The sequence below is a fragment of the Oppia nitens genome, unplaced genomic scaffold (genome assembly GCF_028296485.1).
Source record: "Oppia nitens isolate AA-2021 unplaced genomic scaffold, nextdenovo-longstitch-racon4-pilon3 scaffold13_pilon_pilon_pilon, whole genome shotgun sequence".
Classification (NCBI taxonomy): Eukaryota; Metazoa; Arthropoda; class Arachnida; order Sarcoptiformes; family Oppiidae; genus Oppia; species Oppia nitens.
Window position 1 is genome coordinate 2,324,626 of NW_026533192.1, and position 13,399 is coordinate 2,338,024.

General features: G+C 27.3%; 4 protein-coding genes across 5 annotated transcripts; 1 reads left to right on the forward strand and 3 right to left on the reverse strand.

Annotated features, from left to right (window-relative positions):
• Positions 1-3,238: 3,238 nt before the first annotated feature.
• On the forward strand, positions 3,239-4,096 carry LOC128960685 (dimethyladenosine transferase 2, mitochondrial-like). Its single transcript, XM_054306843.1, has 3 exons — positions 3,239-3,656; positions 3,708-3,850; positions 3,916-4,096. The coding sequence occupies exons 1-3, from the start codon at positions 3,513-3,515 to the stop codon at positions 4,094-4,096; spliced, it is 468 nt and encodes a 155-aa protein (XP_054162818.1). The 5' UTR covers positions 3,239-3,512.
• Positions 4,097-4,299: 203 nt separating this feature from the next.
• On the reverse strand, positions 4,300-7,327 carry LOC128961034 (gamma-tubulin complex component 3 homolog). 2 transcript variants are annotated; one of them, XM_054307249.1, is made up of 3 exons: positions 7,034-7,327; positions 6,860-6,964; positions 4,300-6,792 (listed from the first exon to the last, which is right to left on the reverse strand). In XM_054307249.1, the coding sequence occupies exons 1-3, from the start codon at positions 7,128-7,130 to the stop codon at positions 4,340-4,342; spliced, it is 2,655 nt and encodes an 884-aa protein (XP_054163224.1). In that variant the 5' UTR covers positions 7,131-7,327; the 3' UTR covers positions 4,300-4,339. The 2 variants fall into 2 exon arrangements, with proteins under 2 accessions (XP_054163224.1, XP_054163216.1); XM_054307241.1 differs by having other exon boundaries at positions 6,860-6,967.
• A 692-nt stretch (positions 7,328-8,019) lies between these two features.
• Positions 8,020-9,911, reverse strand: LOC128960702 (putative serine protease K12H4.7). The gene is made up of 5 exons (XM_054306844.1): positions 9,607-9,911; positions 9,347-9,531; positions 8,811-9,285; positions 8,544-8,745; positions 8,020-8,477 (listed from the first exon to the last, which is right to left on the reverse strand). The coding sequence occupies exons 1-5, from the start codon at positions 9,829-9,831 to the stop codon at positions 8,020-8,022; spliced, it is 1,545 nt and encodes a 514-aa protein (XP_054162819.1). The 5' UTR covers positions 9,832-9,911.
• A 259-nt stretch (positions 9,912-10,170) lies between these two features.
• LOC128960713 (protein-lysine N-methyltransferase EEF2KMT-like) lies at positions 10,171-11,619 on the reverse strand. Its single transcript, XM_054306848.1, has 3 exons — positions 11,498-11,619; positions 10,713-11,423; positions 10,171-10,176 (listed from the first exon to the last, which is right to left on the reverse strand). The coding sequence occupies exons 1-3, from the start codon at positions 11,588-11,590 to the stop codon at positions 10,171-10,173; spliced, it is 810 nt and encodes a 269-aa protein (XP_054162823.1). The 5' UTR covers positions 11,591-11,619.
• Positions 11,620-13,399: the final 1,780 nt, after the last annotated feature.

The following is a 13,399-nucleotide window of genomic DNA, read 5'->3' on the forward strand; positions in this document are numbered from 1 at the left end:
GATTTTGTCATTATTAACCATTAAATTCAATAAAACAAATTTATCTGCAATATATCTGGCGCATAGTGTATGTTTGAAATGATATTTAATTCCCTGTTTTACAGTATATACTGTACAATCTGAGACAAAAATGTTTGACACGGTTTTTTGGCTATAACTTAAGTAATGAAATTAAAATAATACAAAAATTTTTGGTACTATGGAATCATCAAACAGATGTCATATCACTAACACTATTATATTTGCAATTTTTAATTATAATATTTAGTTTTTGAGATATTAAAGAAAATCTTTTTTACAATTATATAAATTAATAACAAATATTATTAATAAAATTTTATGACAAAATTATATAATGATAAAAAAGTTTTTCTTTAATATCTCAAAAACTAAATATTATAATTAACCAGTTGAGAATGCTAGAAAGCATTTCCATACGAACTCCTAATCATAATTAAAAATTAAATTCAGTATGATAAAATAAAATCAACTATAGTCATGTAGGGTATCAAATGATTTAGTATTACAAAATAAGCTATTATTTTCTCCATTTTCTTGAAAAATAAACTCAAAAAAGAAAAAATGCAAAAAAAATCAAAAAAAATCAAAAAAAAATCAAAAAAAAAATTTATTAATTTTTGGACACCATTTTCTTCAATTTTCTAAAAAATAAACTTAAAAAATCAAAAAAATTCAAAAAAATTTGTAGCAGAGAGTGGATTTGAACCTATATCCTCGTGGGACAGACCGACAGACTTATAGAATGCATATACAGTATGTACTCCTTTCAGGAGTTCGTGAAAATTGCAAATAGACTTTGATTTGATAAACTTTATAGATTTTGAGATCTCGAATATCCCTGACCCCGCATCCCTGACCCCGCATCCCTGACCCCGCATCCCGGAGCCGTATTATACACTAAACATTTTCAGAACAAACTCGGTACTTTTTTATTTATGTTACTTATGTTTTTTGTGCTACATTTGGTAATTATAAAAGATACCATATTGTCATGAGTTGTTTAAAAAAATGCGACATCATTTATGTAATTATATAATTATTTAATAGAGATATAGTTACACAAAAAACATATGTAATATACATAAAAAGGGCCCGAGTTTTCGGTAGATCATAAGCCGTGTACAAAATGTGTTTATGCTATGCTAATATATATATTATTTTAATTTCATTACTTTTAAAGTTATAGCCAATAATTGTGTCCATAATTTTGTCTCCGATTGTATATATTTTGATGACTACAGTACTGTATAGTCATTAGAGTAATATATTGTATGCATTCATACAACAAGTCATGTGTTTTTGTTTACAAAATTCAAATTTAAATCACCCCACTTCTATTAAAATGCTTATATTTTTTTGCCTACAAATGCACTATTTATTATACAGTGCTATAACTCCACCCATTTTACACACAAAAAAGTTAATGTAAATAGTAGTACTTAAAGGTCTATATTTATTTGCCTAAAAATTAAGCGAAATTTTATTTATTTTAATTATTAATTTATTTTTTTATTATAATATATAGTTATATACCGATTCCCACAATTATAGTTACAAAAATACAGTAAAACATTTTTATAAGTTTAAAAAATTATAAATATTTTATTTAAATATTTTTTTTACTTATAATAATTTAAAATGTTCAAAATGCTTACTATTATTAATAATCACAAAAACAGATAATAACAATCTATTGATTCAATACAATGGTTGGTAGAGCTCTTTAAGGAATTTAAAAATCCTGAATAGTGATGGAAAATTATACCACATGAGTCTCCCCATACCACACACATAGCTATCTGACGTCAGAAATTCGATATATTCGACTTTAGTCGAATATTTTTGACGTTATTTATGAATATGATATTTTCTATATATTTTTTAATACTAATTATCAATACAAAAACTAATTTTCATTATGTAGAATAGATTTCGATATATTCGACTTTAAATTAAAATAAAATATTTTGTTATAAAATAATTTTAGAATGTTAAATTTTTAAATGTTTTTTTATTTATAAATATTAAATTTTAAAAATATCTTTTATTTATAGTAAAACAAATAATTTACATTTTAACACATTTATTTAGGAATTTAAAGTCGAATATATCGAAAACTATTCTACACAATAAAAATTATTTTTTGTATTGATAATTAGTATTGAAAAATACATAGAAAATATCATATTCATAACTAACGTCAAAAAATATTCGACTAAAGTCGAATATATCGAATTTCTGACGTCAGATAGTTATGTGTGTGGTATGGGGAGACTCATGTGGTCTAATTTTCCATCACTATTCAGGATTTTTAAATTCCTTAAAGAGCTCTACCAACCATTGTATTGAATCAATAGATTGTTATTATCTGTTTTTGTGATTATTAATAATAGTAAGCATTTTGAACATTTTAAATTATTATAAGTAAAAAAAATATTTAAATAAAATATTTATAATTTTTTAAACTTATAAAAATGTTTTACTGTATTTTTGTAACTATAATTGTGGGAATCGGTATATAACTATATATTATAATAATAAAAATAAATTAATAATTAAAATAAATAAAATTTCGCTCAATTTTTAGGCAAATAAATATAGACCTTTAAGTACTATTATTTACATTAACTTTTTTTGTGTGTAAAATGGGTGGAGTTATAGCACTGTATAATAAATAGTGCAAATTTGTAGGCAAAAAACTGTAGGCATTTTAATAGAAGTGGGGTCATTTAATAAATAAATGTTTGCTTTTATATAATTAATGTTTGCTATAAAATGTCATCAATGCTATCAATGCTATCAATGACAACAAATGTGTGTCAAAGATGTCTTCATCGACCATCACATTCAACCATTACTTCACTTCTTAGTCGACGACTGAACCAAACTATAGCTGAAACGCCTCGACAAAAGTCGGGGTTAAAGATACCGAAGAAAACTCCCAATCAATACATGTATTGCAAAGATAGTCAAACATCTCGATTGGTAGTCAAACATATTAGCGATGATCTATCGGCCGACCCGTCGGTCATATTTGAGTCGAGTCCGGGCGAGACATATCTGACGCGAGAACTGCTCAAAGGCGGCGCCCATTCGGTCCGCGTTTTTGAAGACGAACTCAACTTTTTGAACAAATTAAAGGCAAGTCTTTTGAATTAAATTAAAATACTTTGATTTTATTATATATTTATTTTGATTTTCAGAAATTACAACAAAAATATCCAAACAGTTTGACAATATTTAACAAACAAATCATTAATTTAAAAAATATTAATCAAAGTTTTGATTCTGAAATCAATAACTGGTTTTCGGATATTGAAGTCCATAAGTGGTCGAGTCCTCCGCCAATTAAATTTGTGGCCATTTTATCGCCGATTTACTCAAAACTTTTTACGCGTTTTATTATCCGAAGACTACTTTGCAGAGACTTATTCTTTCACTTCGGAAGAACTCAATTCTATCTCATTGTCTCCGAAAAAGAGTTAAAATATATGACTGCAAAACCCGTTGATAATTATATAAATTATCGGGCAATTAGTGTCATATTTAGCACACTCTTCGACATCGATGATCTCGAAACAGTTCCATACAATCAATTTGTCTTATATGGCAATAATAATTTAAAGAAACCTAAAGTTAGTTAACGTTTGTTTGTATTGAATATAACTAATTAAATGTTTTGTTAGATAATTGAAGGAAACGCCAAATTGATTCGTTTGACACCAAAGATCTATTTGGAGGACTTTGACGAACAAAAATTGAAAGACTATTTCTATTTCGTGACACAAACTTTTATGAAACGAAAACAATGGATAATACCTTTCTTAGAGTACATATTTAAATATATAAACATTTTATTATTTTAATTTAATTGTCATTTTATATCAAACATAGAAATTGGTTCCCAAACTGTGGTCCGGATCTCATAAGAAAAGGAATTCCTGTTTTTAAATATTTGGGAGATTTAATGCCTGAAGAAGTTTTAGAATTGTTTCTATATTTTTATAATCGGAGTGATTATCAAAATTCAATTTATAAAACAATGATAATTAATTACACTGAAGATATTATGTAGAAATAGACTAAATTTCTATATTTATTATTGGATTTAATTTTAAAAATTAAACAAAATCTCAATCAACAAACAAACAATTGTTAAATAGTGTTAATATTAGTTTAATTAGATTTTTAAAAGTTAATATAAAAATACATTTTCTGATGAAAAATGTTTAAATTAAAGATATATTTTATATACTGTACTAATAATAATGTTTGTATAGTAAAAGTGGATGCAATCAAAAATTATGATAATTGGTGTTTATTGTGATTTGGATGTCGTATCGATGGATAATCTTTGTTTATGTGATGCAAATGTGAAAGATGTTTCAAGACGTTTATCTCTACGGCGATAATGTCCATTAAAATCAAGTCTTGCACTTAATTCTTGGAGTTCCCGATCCGGATGATCGGCTAACATAACAAGAAATTTGTGAACGTTATCTCTATAGTTATCAGTGACATAGTTCATCCAGGCAACCGTTTTGGGAATGGTGTCCATTTCAAACTGATCTCTACGTTTCTCTTCATCCTTGTCTTCGACGTCAACAATACCCCAATCGCCAACTTTAGCACACATTTCTTGATTGCTTTCATACTTATTTCTGGCACTTATTTCAGAGTCAATTGCTTTCAAAAAGTAGTTGACATGTGTTTGAAATTCAAGGATATAATCACAAATAGCTCTGTATTGCAAATATATATCTTCAGCTTCTGTATCGAGAAGAGCTCTGTGCATGACTTGTCCTAAGAAACAACAGTGAGCTCTGATTAGACAATCAACGTCTGGCACAGACTCGAGTTGTAACTGGAGATGAGTCCACTCACACTCTATCACATCAAATGTCAAATAATACTCCATTTGGCGAATAAAGTGAATCATTTCAGCCAAAAGCATATGAATTGAATTGAAAGCAAATTTAAGTCGAGGAATACCTTTCTGTAAATTCATATAAGAGACCAAATTTTTCCAAATTGAAGTCAATATATATTCCATTCTTTTAGATCTCCAGAGATGTCGGAACAGCTTTGGATATGCTTTTTGGCTTTCATTTGTAAATATAGTACTTATTGGACCATCAATTCTATAGGTGAGTGCAAATACATCCCAACCCAAGTCATTGATGGTTGACTCGTTTGACAGCAATATATCAATTCGGTTAACAATTTCTGGATCATCGAACTGAGCGTTTGTCGCTCTAATGGCACTTTCCAGGAGCTGTACAATTGCATGTCTGGCCAACTTATTTGCCGGTTTATTAAGATGTGGTGATAGAACATCCATAAGATGTCTAACAAAGTCTCCCTGACCTAAAAGCATGTATTGTCTCAGACCTCTAAAGTGGTCCTGAAGTCTATAGTTTTCATTGAGAATTTTAAGCGACGTCCGACTTATCTCTTTATAAGCCGTTTCTAAAAGTATATGAAAGTCGTTAATGTCTTCATTTTTAAGTCGTTTTCGGTTAAAAAGTGACTCCAAATTAGAGCTTTCAAATGACTCTTTCATCTGAGAGTATCCGGGAATATGAACTGACACTTCATTACGACAGACCTGATGTAACAGATATATAGCTTTTCCGGTCGAAACAATTTTATCGGCCTGTGATTTGCTTATAAATCCGGGTAAATGATGCTTAACTATGACATACCTTTCGTGCCAAAAGGCAGAACTGAGTGGTGATGCATGAGTAACACCCAACCGATTGGTTGCAATAAAGAACTCTTTATAATAATCTTCTAATTCTCCGTGAAATATCCATTGGCTTAACATACGTCTAATTGGAAGCACTACTTGATTGAGAATTCGTGTTAAACAAGCTCTGATGTTTGGGTCTCCGTGTCTCATAACGTGGTAGACAACACTGGCCAAAGCACCGCCGGTCTTATGTTTGCATTGTTCAACCAATGCGGCCAACACTTTGAGTCTGAAGAAAGAGTCATAACTCCATACTTGAAGTCGATGTAAAGTAACGCGAGGATTGTTATCGGATCGTCTGTCATGCATTTGCTCTTCAATTACAGTAATCAAACGATAATATTCAAGTATCTCGTCCTGAAGTGCAGAAGCAAATGATTGACACACATGTCCTTTTGACTTCTCTTTTGATATATAATTGCAGAACTTTTGTATTTTATTGAACAGCCATCCCATATGAGTTAGACGTAACGCCAATCTTTGCTGTGACGCCGGTATATAAAATTGACTGTTTATTACAAACTTTCCGTCTTTGGAAGTGTCCGTTTGGATTATCTTTCCATTGAGTCCTTGAAATGAAAATAATATTTCGCGTATTAACTCTTGTTCAGTGACAATGACTTTTGAGTTGTTGGCATCAAAATGTATTGTATGCGGCCTTTTCTTTGTCATCATTTGCCGATTGGGTGAACTCATAAAATGATTAATAGTCGTGGAATCGTCTGTTGGCAATAGTTTCGCGATGTCATGAAATATATGTCCACCATTTATGGCACCATTTGAATGCAATGGAGAGCTCGGAGAAAGTGATGTCGTCGGTTGTATTGTCAACGGATCTAATCCATTGGTTGTCAACGAAGGAAGTGAATCACCGCTCAAGTCTTCAACAGTAGTACCGGACATGTGATACAAAAACTCGAGTAAAGCCATTGGATTTCGACATAAGTGCGAACTTCGCTTCAGTTTGTGATATAACTCTTCAACTCTAAGACTCTCTGCGTCGCGGAATTCACGCGAAACTAAAGAAGCGGACAATCAATGCATTGGAGAAGTCATCAAAATTGTAACCATTTTGACAATACATACGTTTTTGTTTGATTTTCTGAATCACATAAAACTCATTGCATTCATCTAACGGTGCTTTCGGTGCTTCGAGTAATTGAAACGAAAGCATACAGTATTTGGACACATCTTCTGTTATATATATATATATATCAACAAAATATTTAACAAAACTATAAACAAATCAATTGATCAAACCTTTGCTGTCTTCACCCAAATGTTTGGCACACAATCTATAGACCAGTGATGGCAACTGAATCACCGATACGTTTGGCACACAATTGTCTGAATTCATGGTCACATCCAATGTGTTAATCTCTACTTATGTTACCAATTGATGGCAACTCATGTCTTAAGTGTGACTTAAGTGTCAAATGTATTGAAACGATGCAAACAAATGACGAAAACAAGTGATCAGTTGAAACACAATTCATTGAAATATCAATCAATTGTAAAGCAATGCAAAGCTATCACTGTTTTGACGATTCATTCAATGCTAACAATTGGCGCCAAATTCAGTCAATAATATAAACAATACATTGAATCGATTTGTACTTACATTACATTGTCATTACATTTGCATAACTCAGTAATACATCATTTGGTCAATACTTTACAACATATATTCAGTACAATACATGTATTAACTATATATTTAAATGTCATTTAAATCAATAGTGCATTCAATATAATAATCAATTATAAACTCATTAATGTTTTATACAATATAGTAAATTTATAATACATTTGGAAATTTAAAATTGTTTTTACTCTATTATGTTATAAATTTTAATTGATAGCTATTTATTAAACTCAATAATTAGTTATTTTATAAAATACAGTATAATGTAGATTATTGTATAGACTTGTATATCATAGTAATTAAGTAAAGTTTATCAAAATATTTATTATGAAATAATGATTTTAAAAATTTTCAAATTTACAATTATATTGTAAAACAATCGATACATTTTCTAAATTATTATTATTACCAGTAATTACCGGAAATTATTAAATTTATTCATTAGTGGAATAAATATTTATTGCAATTATATATCAATAAGTTATTAATTAATATTTTGAATATATTGTATTGATTGAAATATTCAAATTACAGTATTAACTAATAAGTTATATAACAAATATTTTTTCAAATCATAGAAAAGTAAATTATTAAAAATAATTTAGAAAATGATTTGATTGGTTACTTCATAATAATTATTATAATTATGATTATTGAGAAACTGGTGTAAAGTGTTGACAATAATTTTTCGGGCATTAGTTAACTCAATGGTGTCGTTATCTGAATTGGGATACATATCAGCGCAATGAGCGGTTCCGTTGATCATTAGAGCCTTAGCTTCTGGATTGAGATCAGTGGTGACCCCCAATGCATGCCACGGGTCTATAGATCCGTTGGGAAACAATACTTTGCGAACTTTAAGACCAAAACCGCCATAAAAGTTGTTTGTGAAGTCAACTGACTTCTCAATTAAATCCAAGTTATATTTGTCACCAAATATATCAGTGCACTGTTGGGTGAAGAAGTCTATTGGGAAATATGGACCAAACGGTTGTGTTTTTAGATCAGATGACTGATAAAATCCAAATTCAACACATGTTTGATAAGTCCATTGTCTTCCTATTGATTTAAGTTTGAATTAGTTGAATATAAAGATATTTACCGGTATTTAAAATCAGATAATACCCCCTTCAGCAGCACTTGATTTCCAGTCAATTGATTGCATTTGTTTAATAAATTTATTGTATTTAAAATCAAGACATTTTTGGTCATAAGCTTCAAGAATTATATCATTAACTTTGATATATTTATCTAATGTTATTGGATTTGATATGTCTGTCATTGTGTCACAGATGACATCAATGGTGATGTTTGTAGCTCTGGCACCCTTTCAAGTAAATGATGATGGTCAATTTATAATTATTTTAATAACTAATACTGTATTATATTAACCTCAAAATCTCGATTGTCTTTATTGTATTGAACTACTCCTTCGACATTTGAAGCAAGAGTTTGCATAAGATTATAGACATCATTAACAACAGTGCCATTGAGAGTATCGCATAGTTTGAATTGTTTCTCAATAGTTCTCCAACCCATTGGTCTCTTAAGTTCTTCAGCCAATTGATTAGTTGCTTCTCTGATGGCTTCATCGCATTTATCGCCCAATGATTTGCTGACAACTCCTAAATATTCTTTGAAATTAACGACAGCTTGAATGGGAGCACTGGATGCTATGGCCCCGTCCACTAAATGTGGATATTTAGCTCTCATCCACGCCGCCAATGAACCCGAATAGGAACCGCCAAAAACAATCCATTTGCTGCCATTTAATGATAACTTTTCTGTTAGATATTCAACGAAAGAAGCGCTGTCTTGAAGTGACTGTTGACTCGTCAGATATCGCAGATTATCGACAGACATATCTCTAAATATTATTAATAGTTATAATTTGTTTTATAGAAAAACATTTCAAAGATAATACTTACGGTGTGGGCCATGACTTTCCATAATATCTATGCTCTAAGAGAACTGATAATGCATTGAATTTTTTGGCATAATTAGTGGCAATCTGTCCCTCGACTAACCAAATGGGATCAGCTGTGCCCTCACCACCTAATTGGAGAAATACTGGTCCACCTCTTTTATAAAAAGTGTCGCTAACATAATATCTCTAAAATTATTTTTAAGTTATTTTTTTAAAATATATAATTAAATTAATTAATAGTTTTTATTTATTACTAAATACCTGTTTCCAGGTTCTTGTGTCAACCGGATCGAAGTGATTAAGCTTTTGGTCGTACCATTGCTCTGATGGTTGGACAGCATGTCTTAAAGATAAATCTAATTGAGATACAGGACTGCCGATCATCCCATGCTTATTGAAAGGTCGGCCACGAAAAAACAATGGATCACAACTTGTAATACCACTACTTATTATAAGTGACAACAAAATTATTAACAAATACTTCATCTTCAATGGAAATAATTAAAAGTAATGCAATTTAATTATTAATATGGAGACTAATGCTAAAAAGTGTTCAAATTAGTCTAATCATTAAATGTAAATATTTTATTATTTTGATAATATATCGATAATTTTGTGATAAGCTTGAGATTTATTTATAACATTTAACATTTAAAAACTAGAGTTTTAAGATAATGTACATTAAATATGATTTAATAATTTTATATTATTTATCATATAATTAATTTTATTAAAATATAAAAAATATTTGCGCTTAAAKAAATGATTTACACATTTATATATACCATTATAAATTATCTAGTTTCTTTTTAATATCTATATTAATTACTTCTATACAATGTGTAAAATATTTTTGAATTTTTTTATTTAAATGGGCTAAGCATGTGAAATATATACTGTAGAAATATAATGTACTTAATTTGTAGGTACAGTATAATTAATTTTTTTAATTATTAAAATTTTGTCATTTATTACAAATATTAAGTACATAAAATAGTTGAGATTTATGTAAAATTTTTAATTATCATAAGTCATTAAATATTGATGAATAATACTGTAATATTGATGACAAATGTTTATTTTATAAATGTGATAAATATTTGAGTTTATAATTTTGGTCACAAACTTATTTTATTCTACAATATTTATATAATGGTTAGTAATTAATAAATTGAAATAAATTAATTATAAGATATTTTAAATATATATGATTTTACATTAAGTGAATTAAAACAAAATGATTTTATATCATTTTCTTGAGAATTGAAATTAATTTCATTAATATTTAGTTTATATTTATCAACAATAAGACTATAGAAATAATTAATAGAATCATCAGTTCTATGGGAATAACATATATAACAAACTCGTCTTTTATGACAACTTTTTAATAACTTATTTAAAACATCGCATAAATATCCGATAACTTGTGGATCGTATGTCACATCAGATGCAATAATGATATCGGGATCGTTGGCATTGAGATAGTTGTCTACAGAGTAGGGATCAAACCAATCAATATTAGAAATACGCCAATTTTGACCACAATTATTAATATCGATGTTATTTTGAAGCACTTGTAAGACCAACGGGTGGTGATCACTGAATGTGTATGAATGTGGATAACAGGTCTTCAATACGCAAATGCCAGTCATACCAACACCTGATCCCAATTCAACGATATTTTTATTTTTAACTATATGTGGATTACATTCAATAAAATATGCCAAATGTTTAGCCGCAGACCAAGTGGTGAGTCCAGTGGTGCCGTCGATAACCAAATTATTAGACTCTTGTAAACTAACAATTTGACCGCTAGTCAGGACATAATTTAAGTAATTAAAATTATAATTGTTTTTAATTGTGTCCATCGATTGACTCAAGAGATGACCATTTAATATGTAAAAAGTATCACAAATAGTAAAGTCTTCACTTTCCAAGAGTTGTATCACTTTTTTAGCAAACAATTGTCTGTATTTGAGTGAAAGGGGATATTTATTCATCAATTTGTGTCCAATTGTTGCATTTAATAGCTGTTCTTGAGTTTCATCAGATGATAACTCTTGTATGTGATCTCTCTATTACAAAGAAATCATATAAATTGTATGACATTTCATGTGATATTAAAAGTGAAATTAATGTCAAAATTTACCAAATAATCAGTTATGATATTAATGGGTTGTTTACTGAAAAACAATTTTGATATCAATTGCATATCCATTGATTTGTCATCATTTGAATCCATTATTACATCAATTCATCAAATTATGAATTTTATTTAGTATTTAACAAAACAAATGTATTTTAAATTTATTAAAATAACAAATGTGTGGAAAACATGTCATGTATTTCATAGACATAATATAGTACCGATTCCTTCAAACGTTATTTGACAGCTATTATACAGAGAACATTTCGATTTGTGCAGTATAGGAAAGCACTGCTTATACTATGCTTACATGATATCCACTAAAAGTTAATTAAAATAAACAAATAATCAAGTATTAAATAAAATATTATTTTCAAATTAAATCTAAAATAAACTGAAGCTATAATAATATTAATTAAAAAGATTACTTACTGAAATAACACAAACTTTAAAAATAATAATAAATATAATTACTAATTAATTCATAAGGTTGTGTATGGTTATCAGGAAATAAAAACCCAACTAAATATAACTAACTAAATATAATTAATAATTAATTTATAAGGTTAGTGTATCGTTATCAGGAAATAAAAACAACTAAATATAACTAACTAAATATAATTAATAATTAATTTATAAGGTTAGTGTATCGTTATCAGGAAATAAAAACAACTAATATAAATAACTAAATATTAATAATTACCAAATTGCTTGAATTCTATCAACTCAATTTTTTAACCGCCCCTTTAATAAAATTAAAAAATAAAAATAATTAGATAAATTATAGTTTAATATTATTTGTTATTAATATATAAAGTAATAATTTTATAGTTTATTAATATTAATAGTTTAGTTAAACTTCAAAAATTAAAAAATACTGTTATATAAAACTATTTATAAATAATTTATTAACAAAATTGAACTAAAACTAATTAAAAATAAGTTTAAACTATACTAATCAAAAAATTTAAATTAATTACAATAAAATTAAAATTAAGGAATTAATAAAATAAAATTGAATTTATTAACTAAAGCCTTTATACATTACGTTATAAATAAAAATTAAAATGTTTTGAATAATTAGATCACATTTTTCAGTCAAATTTAAATTTAATATTTGTTAGAATTAAAATATAACATTTAGAAATTTGATTTCTAAACAAATAACATAAAATTAATATTTCCTATATTTTATTTTTAAATATTTAAATTGTGAATGTATTAAGTATTAATAATATGGCAGAATGATTATAAATTATCAATAATAAAGCTACTTTAAATTTCCTGATAACGTTACATCAACCGTAAATTTTTTGTTAAATTTTAATATCATAAAATTATTAGAAAATTATATTTTTAAGATACATTAATATTTAATTATTATATGGTATAATAATAACTTAAATTTTTAAAAGAATTAAGTTAATTAATTAATTTATATATTATTGTATTAGTAGTTAGGTTTTATTGTATCCATTCCTATACTGCATAAATCGAAATGTTCTCTGTATATAAATGCACTGAAATATACTATGGATACACTTGTATCTAAATATATAATACAGTTTAATATAATTTTTAAAATACATTTTATGTAAATTCTTTAGTCGATTGTCGACAAAAGTGTAACCATTAATAAATTTTTAGTTAAGTTATGACCACAATTGAGTTTCTAAAGTCTGAAACCAGTTATAAACTCATGACTCTTATCAAAAATAGTTCTAATCCTTAAAAAAATGTAAAACTTTCTTAATCTATCATTTTATTTGAAATATTTTAACTATTATTTTTATTCAAAACTTTATATATTATTTTTAATTTATTAATATACAAATTAATTGATAATATTTTTAAACTAAATTAAATTTGCGATTTATTTATTTGTGATTATTTATTATTATTAAA

Excerpts from the sequence above, each read along its gene's own strand:
- LOC128960685 (XM_054306843.1), top strand. The coding sequence starts at position 3,513 with ATGACTGCAAAACCCGTTGATAATTATATAAATTATCGGGCAATTAGT. Across the intron at positions 3,657-3,707 it reads ATAATTTAAAGAAACCTAAA|ATAATTGAAGGAAACGCCAA; the intron begins GTTAGTTAACGT and ends ATGTTTTGTTAG. Across the intron at positions 3,851-3,915 it reads TGGATAATACCTTTCTTAGA|AAATTGGTTCCCAAACTGTG; the intron begins GTACATATTTAA and ends TATCAAACATAG.
- LOC128961034 (XM_054307241.1), bottom strand. The coding sequence starts at position 7,130 with ATGAATTCAGACAATTGTGTGCCAAACGTATCGGTGATTCAGTTGCCA. Across the intron at positions 6,968-7,033 it reads TTTGGGTGAAGACAGCAAAG|AAGATGTGTCCAAATACTGT; the intron begins GTTTGATCAATT and ends TATATATAACAG. Across the intron at positions 6,793-6,859 it reads TCAGAAAATCAAACAAAAAC|TTTCGCGTGAATTCCGCGAC; the intron begins GTATGTATTGTC and ends CCGCTTCTTTAG.
- LOC128960702 (XM_054306844.1), bottom strand. The coding sequence starts at position 9,831 with ATGAAGTATTTGTTAATAATTTTGTTGTCACTTATAATAAGTAGTGGT. Across the intron at positions 9,532-9,606 it reads ACACAAGAACCTGGAAACAG|AGATATTATGTTAGCGACAC; the intron begins GTATTTAGTAAT and ends AAATAATTTTAG. Across the intron at positions 9,286-9,346 it reads GGAAAGTCATGGCCCACACC|AGATATGTCTGTCGATAATC; the intron begins GTAAGTATTATC and ends AATAATATTTAG.
- LOC128960713 (XM_054306848.1), bottom strand. The coding sequence starts at position 11,590 with ATGGATTCAAATGATGACAAATCAATGGATATGCAATTGATATCAAAA. Across the intron at positions 11,424-11,497 it reads ATATCATAACTGATTATTTG|AGAGATCACATACAAGAGTT; the intron begins GTAAATTTTGAC and ends TCTTTGTAATAG.